Below are 9372 nucleotides of genomic sequence, written 5' to 3' on the forward strand. Positions count from 1 at the left end.
GGCAGCCACAACCAACATTAGCATTTCAATATCCAGCAAAGGTTGAAGGTCTCTGCAGGTGAGACTGACAGCATTCACTTCTGTGTGTGTGTGTGTGTCTGTCTAGAATAATGAAACATTTATGTTGTTGCAACTAATTTACTGGTTAAATTTAACACTTTAGCTTTTAAAAAAAAAAAGAAGATTTCCGTATTTTAATCTTTTATTATATCTTCTCCGTGTTATTAGTGCAGGAATTCTTGTTGGGGTTAATCTATGAGCCGTAAACTCCAATCACGTGATACGTCAGTTTTGTGTAACGCGGTTACGTCACGGCTAAAGACGCCGATTGGTCGTCCACTCAGCCGGAAGCAGTCTCGGCTGGGAGGGAGAAGGCTAATTTTCGTCTCCTGCGGTGTGTTTTTGGAGCAGACGGAGAGGTCTGGAGTGGAGTTTTAAATCTGCAGCCGTGTTGGTGAAGATCTCCGGCTGCTTCAGGTAAGAGACACATTCAGCTTCAGTCTGCGACGACGGAGAGCTGCGAACAACAAATCCATGCTAGCTAGCAGTTTAGCTGCTACACATAATCAGGCTAACTAAGCTAACTTAGCATCTAAGCTCTCACAACTCCACGTCCGTTATTATTATTATTATTATTATTATTATTATTATTATTATTATTATTACTACTACTAATATAAAGTGAAAGATAGGCTGCGGCTGCTTCATGATCAGCGGTCCGGCAGAGCTCTTCAGGTCGCCGCAGACCGGAGCTGATCGGACCACCGGGGGGGCTGAACGGACCGGGGGGGGGGGGGGGCTGAACGGACCACCGGGTTTGAATGAACGGACCGGGGGGGCTGAACGCCGCGTCCAGTCCCTGGTGTGATTCATGTACTGTCAAAGTGGTCAAAAATGGTCAACTGCACCCTTGAAGTTATTTGTCAAATCGCTACTATAATAATATAATTTAATATTTAAACATAATGTATTTAAACCCAAACAATAAACAATGTACCACATCTGCTCATATATATATCTTTATGTATACAGATGGATATATCTATCTGTATGTATGAGTAGATGTGGTACATTGTGTATATATATGTGTGTGTGTGTGTGTATATATAGATACATACATATGTGTGTGTACATACAGTGGTGTGAAAAAGTGTTTGACTCCTTTCTGATTTCTTATTTTTTTGCATGTTTGTCACTTAAATGTTTCAGATCATCAAACAAATTTAAATATTAGTCAAAGATAACACAAGTAAACACAAAATGCAGTTTTTAAATGAAGGTTTTTATTATTAAGGGAGAAACACAATCCAAACCCACATGGCCCTGTGTGAAAAAGTGTTTGTCCCCTAAACCCAATAACTGGTTGGGCCACCCTTAGCAGCAACAACTGCAATCAAGCGTTTGTGATAACTTTCAATGAGTCTTTTCCAGCTGTGGAGGAATGTTGGCCGACTCATCTTTACAGAGTTGTTGTAATTCAGCCACATTGGAGGGTTTTCCAGCACCGACCTCCTTTTTAAGGTCATGTCACAGCATCTCAATAGGATTCAGGTCAGGACTTTGACGAGGCCACTCCAAAGTCTTCATTTTGTTTTTCTTCATCCATTCAGAGGTGGACTTGCTGGTGTGTTTTGGATCATTGTCCTGCTGCAGAACCCAAGTTGGCTTCAGCTTGAGGTCATGAACAGATGGCCGGACGTTCTCCTTCAGGATGTTTTGGTAGACAGTAGAATTCATGGTTCCATTTATCACAGCAAGTCTTCCAGGTCCTGAAGCAGCAAAACAGCCCCAGACCATCACACTACCACCACCATATTTTACTGTTGGTATGATGTTCTTCTTCTGAAATGCAGTGTTACTTTTACGCCAGATGTAACGGGACACACACCTTCCAAAAAGTTCAACTTTTGTCTCGTCAGTCCACAGAGTATTTTCCCAAAAGTCTTGGGGATCATCAAGATGTTTTCTGGAAAAAATGAGACGAGCCTTAATGTTCTTTTTGCTCAGCGGTGGTTTTGGTCTGGGAACTCTGCCATGCAGCCATTTCTGCCGAGTCTCTTTCTTATGGTGGAGTCATGAACACTGACCTGAACTGAGGCAAGTGAGGCCTGCAGTTCTTGTGGATGTTGTTGTGGGGTCTTTTGTGACCTCTCAGATGAGTCGTCGCTGCTCTCTCGGGGTAATTTCGGTCGGCCGGCCGCTCCTGGGAAAGTTCACCACTGTTCCATGTTTTCTCCATTTGTGGATAATGGTTCTCACTGTGGTTCTCTGGAGTCCCAAAGCTTTAGAAATGGCTTTAGAACCTTTTCCAGACTGATAGATCTCAATTACTTTCTTTCTCATTTGTTCCTGAATTTCTTTGGATCTCAACATGATGTCTATCTTCTGAGGATCTTCTGGTCTACTCCACTTTGTCAGGCAGGTCCTATTTAAGTGGTTTCTTGATTGAGAACAGGTGTGTCAGTAATCAGGTCTGGGTGTGGCTCGAGAAATAGAACTCAGGTGTGATAAACCACAGTTAAGTTATGTTTTAACAGGAGGGGACAAACACTTTTTCACACAGGGCCATGTGGGTTTGGATTGTTTTTCTCCCTTAATAATAAAAACCTTCATTTAAAAACTGCATTTTGTGTTTACTTGTGTTATCTTTGACTAATATTTAAATTTGTTTGATGATCTGAAACATTTAAGTGTGACAGACATGAAAAAAAATTGGAAATCAGGAAGGAGGCAAACACTTTTTCACACCACTGTATAGTCTGTGTGTATTTTTATTCATTGCTCATTTTTTTAATTTTTTTTCTATAATAATAATTTTATATCTATCTTATTTCCTATATCTCATAAGTATTTGTGAATTAGTTCATATGCACTGTGCACTGTTTTTGTCTTTCTCTATGCTGCTGTGACGAGTACATTTCCCCACTGTGGGATTAATAAAGTCAAATCTATCTGTACATATAAATGTATATATTTATATTGCATGGCTGCATTAGTTTTAGCTCAGTGGACCGAACGCACCGGCAGAGGTTGTGTACAACAACAGACATCAGGGGGACACTGAGGACAGATCGTCCTTCGTTGGGCGAACACGAAGACAAACCTGTGCCCCTGTGTTGCAGGTTTGGGATGTCAGAGGAGGACATCCAACTTGTGGCCGGATAAAGACGCTCTGCTCCTTATTTTCCCGACTTTGGCTCTCGGATGTCTCTGACACTGACGGCCATGAGTGACAGCTCGGTGACCAGCGGCCAGCAGCGGTGGTCGGGGTCTGGGGAGACACCGCGACCCCCTCGGGGACCGTACATCTCCGTCATCACCAACAGGTCCGCTTCCATCACTGCTCCTCATCAGATCGCCGTGACGCCATTTTCCATCTTCAGTGACTCACGATTGTCTCTGAATGTGCAACTTAAAAGACGGAGTTTGTAATGTGTGCTGTCTTCCCGTGTTTACACTTCCTGACTCGTCCTCTCTCCGTGCTGCAGGACCACCAACCTGTTGATCCGGGGCGCCATGCTGTTCTCCGTGGGCGTGTTTCTGGCCCTGGTGCTGAACCTGCTTCAGGTGCAGAGAAACGTCACCCTGTTTCCCCCTGATGTCATCAGCAGTATCTTCTCGTCGGCCTGGTGGGTGCCGCCCTGCTGCGGCACGGCCTCGGGTACGTCGCAGCGATCGCACTCCTCTCTGACTCCCACATGGCAGCTGCCTTTTACTGTTTTACTCTGCGTTTCAGTGGACTACAGACAGACCGATAGACAGACAGACAGACAGATAGTTTTATTAATCCCTCAGCGGGAAATTTTTACAGACACGAGTGAATGGCACTCTGTGTTATGTGGACCATGCAGAACTGCATGCACACTTACACGCAGTCACACGTATGAATGCACAACTTGCCCAGCAGGCTCAGGGAAACGTCGTCCCCCCCCAAGTGGGACGCTGCAGATGGAAACGCAGCGCCGCCGGCTCCCAAGAGGCTCAGCAGCCCGACGCTCTTCCTCCCCAGACGCTGCGCTGCTCCTGCAGGACGCTCACTTCCACCTGCTGCTCACATTCATGAGGGCTGCTGCATGCTGCTCACAGTCAAAGCTTCATTTGCTCTGAGGTCACATTAGTGAGGTCAGGGGGGATCTGGATGTAGGATATCCCTGTCAGTGGACCTAAAGAGACTCCAGGTGTGTAGGGCACCGAAGCAGACTCCCAGTCACGAGGCTGTTTCTGGAGATACCAGGTCCAATCAAAAAGAGCTTGGATGGAGCGAAAGGACGAAGCAATAACGTTTTTCTTCCGAGTTCAAAATCAGCACTGAGATGGACTCGTTTTTTGTGAGCCGCCATACATGTGCATCAGCAGTCTCACCGTAGATGTGAGTGTCAAACTCAGGAGACCCTCGAAATGTTCAGAAAGTCTACGGTGATGAAGCGATGAGCCGGGCAAGGTGTTCTGATGACATCACTTTTCAAGAGGGGCGGAGCTTCACCGTCCAAGAAGAAGAAGGATCGTCCGGTCAGGAGACACTGGGTGGGTTTTCTTTGTGTCACCAGGAATTCGTCCCCCAGAGTCAGACTGTCAACACCGAGTTCCACCAGGACCTTCTGAGGGGAACATTCACTGGGAACCACCTGAACTGTGGCACAATGGCAACAGATATCTCCAACATGACCCTCAACAACACAGTTGTAGCTCTGCCCCCTGCTCACTGGACTCTGCTCTCAGTTTTATTATATTTGATATTTAGGTGTTTCATTTGTGTTTTCCTTCAAGGACACTTGTTGTTGACGTTTAGAGCTTCTGAAGTCTCCAGATGTGTTAGTGGCCTTTTGATATTATAACTTTTGTATCACCTCTTTACCTCAGTGGTTCATGCAGCACTCACACACCTAACAGAGGTGCACCGAGACCAACCCGGGCTGAGCTGTGATGACTGCAACCACCAGTGTTGTCCTCATCACTCTCGTCCTCACAGCATCCTCTGTCCTTTGTGTCCGGCAGCGCTGATCGGGCTGCTGTACCCCTGCATCGACAGCCGTCTGGGGGAGCCGCATAAGTTCAAGCGGGAGTGGTCCAGCGTGATGCGCTGCGTGGCCGTGTTCGTGGGCATCAACCACGCCAGCGCTGTATCCTCTTACATACGGACTGGTATTAACCTGCTGCTGAGACAAACAAGCAGCCTTTCTGAATCCGCCTCAGACAGGATTATCATTACATCATTATGTGTCCTTGTATATCCAAAGTACAGGATCAGGGGTCTCGTTTATATAAGTGTACAAAAGCTGAAGCCAAAAAATATTGAGATTTATAAAAATGCACACAATGTTGGCTTTATAAATCACAAGGTGGAAATGTGCTCACGCAGGTCAACATCATGTCCCACCCCCGACACGTTTAACACCACAGGGTCAAAGCAGCTTATGAAGGTCAGTGCGTGTAGATGATCCGTGTGGTTCTTTAGTGAATCGTGGCATCGACGGAGAGGAAAACGGAACAGGAAGTGAACATCAATAAACCAACAGAGAGAAAAGAGGCTGCTTCAGTATCTCAGTCTTCCTCTGACAGCATCTACATTACACAGGAACGGCTGATTCATTATTCAGTGAGTTATAATGGCAGCAGTTATACTGTGTGAACACACACACGGAGAACAGCTGAACGTCGTTGTGGTTGCCATAGAGATCTCAGTGTTGTGAAAATGTCAGATCGGTGAAAACATTTTCAACATTTCCACACCGAGTGTCAGACTGAGCAGATAAACTTCACTTTGAAATACGAGGATGAGTGAATGATTGACAGGAGGCTAAAGAAAAGGTCATTTGGTTGCGGTGCTGTGCATGTTTGCTCTGCGGCACAGTTGTGGCGCCGTCCTGGTCCTTGACCCGTCTCCCTGCCAGAAAGTGGACTTTGCCAACAACGTGCAGCTGTCTCTGACGCTGGCGGCTCTCTCCATCGGCCTGTGGTGGACGTTCGACCGCTCCCGCAGCGGCTTCGGCCTGGGAGTCAGCATCGCCCTGCTGGCCACGCTGGCCACGCAGCTGCTGGTTTACAACGGAGTCTTTCAGTGAGTCCAACACAACACAACACAACAGCTTTATTTCCCTCAAACTTTGTTCACAGGTTGTTTTTAGTGAGTTCTTCACCTCTTTGATAATACAGGTGTGGCTCATCAGGATGCCGATCAAACAGCTGGATTATTCCACAGGTGTGCCGCGACCTCTCTGAAATGTGTTTTTTTTAGTCACGGTTTCACACGTGTCTCCGGCCGGTCTGCTGTGGATGCCGTGTCCTCATGCAGTGGGTCAGGTTGTTGGTCTGCGGAGTCCTCGTCCACCGTGTGAAGCTGCTGGATGTTGACAGGAAGTAGAACATGTTGTTGCATGCGCTGATCCAGATCATCCCGGTCCTGCTCTGTGGGGGGCCACGTCTGCTGAGTCAGCAGGACCTGGGATGTTTTCAGCCAGATCCCTGAAACGTGCTGAGCTGTGCGTCGTCACGCTGCAACGACAGGTGAATCCAAACGTTGCATCGTCTGTCTGGGTGTTGCCATGGTTACGCATGGTCTGCAGTGGCGAGGTCGGTTGGATGTTCTCAGTAGTAGTGAAGTGAACAAGTGTAGTGAGCGCTGCACTCAGCATGTCGACACTGATAAAACCGCACATTTTAGAGACACACCTGGACAATAATGCAGCTGTTTGATCAACATCCTGACGAGACACACCTGGACTATCAAAGAGGTGAAGAACTCACTTCCGAGATGTTTGAGAAAAAAATGTCAAAAATGAATGCAATGACAACTGAACAAAGCTCACACCAACATGTGTCCTGTCAGCGGGCCTGTTTTAAATGTCACCTGCGGTTTCTGTCCCGTGCTTCAGGTATACGTCTCCAGACTTCCTGTACATCCGCTCCTGGTTACCCTGCATCTTCTTTGCTGGAGTTATAACAATGGGAAACATCGGACGGCAGCTCGCTTTGGTAGGAAATCAAAATCTGTGTGTTTCCAAAGCTGTGTTGAGTGTGTGTCCGATGCCGGTTAGTGAAGTGTGTGTTCGGTAACAGGTGCTTGTGTCTAACGCTCCTCTTCTCCTCCTCCTCTCCTCCTCCTCTCCTCCTCCTCACCTCCTCTCCTCCTCCTCCACCTCCCCTCCTCTCCTCCTCCTCACCTCCTCCTCCCCTCCTCTCCTCCTCTCCCCTCCTTCTCCTCTCCCCCCTCCTCCTCTCCTCTCCTCCTCCTCTCCTCACCTCCTCTTCCCTCTTCCCCTCCTCTCCTCCTCTCCCCTCCTTCTCCTCTCCTCTTCCTCCTCCTCTCCTCTCCTCCTCCTCCTCCTCCTCTCCTCCTCTGTCCAGTATGAATATAAGTTTGTGCAGGAGAAGAGCCACCAGGACTGAGTCGTCGTGGCTGCTTGTGTCTGCACCAAACCAGAGGCAGGTTATCAGAGAACATCTGCATGAGGCATAGACCGGGTCAGCTGACCCGCACCAGCCAGTCCCGCCATGTCCAACGAGCCCCAAGCCAGCTCCTGATTGGCTGCCATCCGACGCACCGGACAGTATTTTTGGTCGGCTTTCACCGGACCTTTCAGAGACGTATCGGTTCCGCTGAGCTGAACACCGACCTGGACTTCCATCTTTCCGTGCTGCAGTTCAGGACTCGGTGGGGTGTCGACTTTTAAAGGTGTATCGATATATTTTCATACGAGATGATACTGTTTATATTGAAACTTCCTGTCACCAGTGTTTGCAGCTCTCCTCGCTCCCTCTCTGTTAAACCCTGTGGAGCTCGTCGGAGGTGAGTTGAGGATTTCTGTTTAGGGCGGGGCTTCTCCGAACTGTCACTCAGACACCCTCCCGTCCAGGCTGCCTGGGACCTGCCGGTGGGAGAGGAGGAGCTAACTGGGCTTCCAATCGACCGAGCCTCACCTCCATCACTGCAAATATCCTACATGACTAACAAGACTAAAGGAGGCAGAGGAAGAGCTAAACAACACCGAGCAGCAGAGTGAGACGGAGACGAGCTGTCACTAACTAACGAGTCGGGGTCTCCAACCCGTGCAGTGTTTCCCACGGAGACTTTTATTTTGGCGGGCCATCCACTTCGGCATTTTTTATTGATTTATTTTTTAACCTGTCCGAGAGAACGACGCTATCAACGCGATGGAGTAACGATCTCCCCCTCCTCCCTCCACCTGTGTCAGATGTGGAGCTCCGCCCACAGAAAGACACACAGAGATCAGAGGACAGAAACACAGCAGACTCTCACACTGAGCTGGAAAGAGACGGTGTTCAGAAATGAGTTCAAAAACATGAATACAACCCCGTTTCTGAAAAAGTTGGGATGCTGTGTAAAATGTAAAATGTAAATAAATAACAGAATGCAATGATTTGCAGATCTCATAAACCCATATTTAATTGCAAATAGACCAAAGACAACATATCAGATGTTGAAACCGATAAATGTTCTTGTTTTATGTAACATACATGCTCATTTTGAATTTGATGCCATTTATTTACATTTTACAGCGTCCCAACTTTTTGGAAGGGGGGTTGTAAATTCAATATTTTTAGCTGGACTGCAACAGCAGGGGGGCGGAGCTACAAAGACACTGTCATTGAGGGAGCGAGAGATCAAAGTTACACCGCAGGTTGACTTTTCAAATAAAAAGCATCCAGAATAAAAACACATGCACATGCTGTTGGATTTCAGCCGCTCCGATACAAAATGTGTCAGATTGTTAATGTTCACATAAAAGAAGCTGATTCAGCTGGTTTGGGTGAAGCTCAGCCATGTGAATAAATGTTACTGAACATGAGCTCAGCTTGGAGACTCCTATGCTAAGCTAACATAGCTAGCAGACCTGGACAGCTTGTGAAGAGCTGTGGGATCAGTGAGGTTAAAGGGAGGATGATGATGAGTGTGATGTTCAGCTGGTCATGAGTTGCTGTGATGAAGAACGATGATCCAGTCAGTCTGTTGGTGTCCGACCAGCTGAAGGAGTATTCTCAGAGAAAGGCCTATTTTCTTTTATTCAATATAGGCTCATTATTTTATATCATTTTTCATTGACATGCTTTAATTAAAGTGCTTGTGACGTCTCTCCGGTGGCTTTGACCTCCGAACATGTTGAGATGTACATGGAGGAGCAGCATCCAGCCTACAGGTGGCGCTCCTCTCTGCACTGGGAGAGATCAGTTGAAGCAGCTAGGTGTTCAGGTCAGCTCTGATTCTTTCACGTCCCGCTCAGATCAGTTCACGTACAGACCAGAACTTTTCTGTGTAGAAGTAGCTTCTGTCACTGTAAAATGTTCCTGATAAAGGAGTGAGGACGAGTTCTGTTTGGGTTCAATGTGGAAGGAGAAGCTCGGTTCAGGTTGGAA

General features: G+C 47.3%; 1 protein-coding gene across 1 annotated transcript; it reads left to right on the forward strand.

Moving 5' to 3' along the window:
- The first annotated feature begins 339 nt into the window (after window positions 1–339).
- Window positions 340–8717, forward strand: insig2 (insulin induced gene 2). The gene is made up of 7 exons (XM_069155190.1): window positions 340–477; window positions 3123–3326; window positions 3489–3661; window positions 4996–5120; window positions 5892–6058; window positions 6873–6972; window positions 7345–8717. Exons 2-7 carry the CDS (start codon window positions 3205–3207, stop codon window positions 7384–7386), a joined length of 729 nt encoding a protein of 242 aa, XP_069011291.1. The 5' UTR covers window positions 340–477; window positions 3123–3204; the 3' UTR covers window positions 7387–8717.
- Window positions 8718–9372: the final 655 nt, after the last annotated feature.

This window comes from Embiotoca jacksoni, unplaced genomic scaffold, assembly GCF_022577435.1.
Source record: "Embiotoca jacksoni isolate LCO1_2020_lvr unplaced genomic scaffold, fEmbJac1.0.p SCAF_2, whole genome shotgun sequence".
Classification (NCBI taxonomy): Eukaryota; Metazoa; Chordata; class Actinopteri; family Embiotocidae; genus Embiotoca; species Embiotoca jacksoni.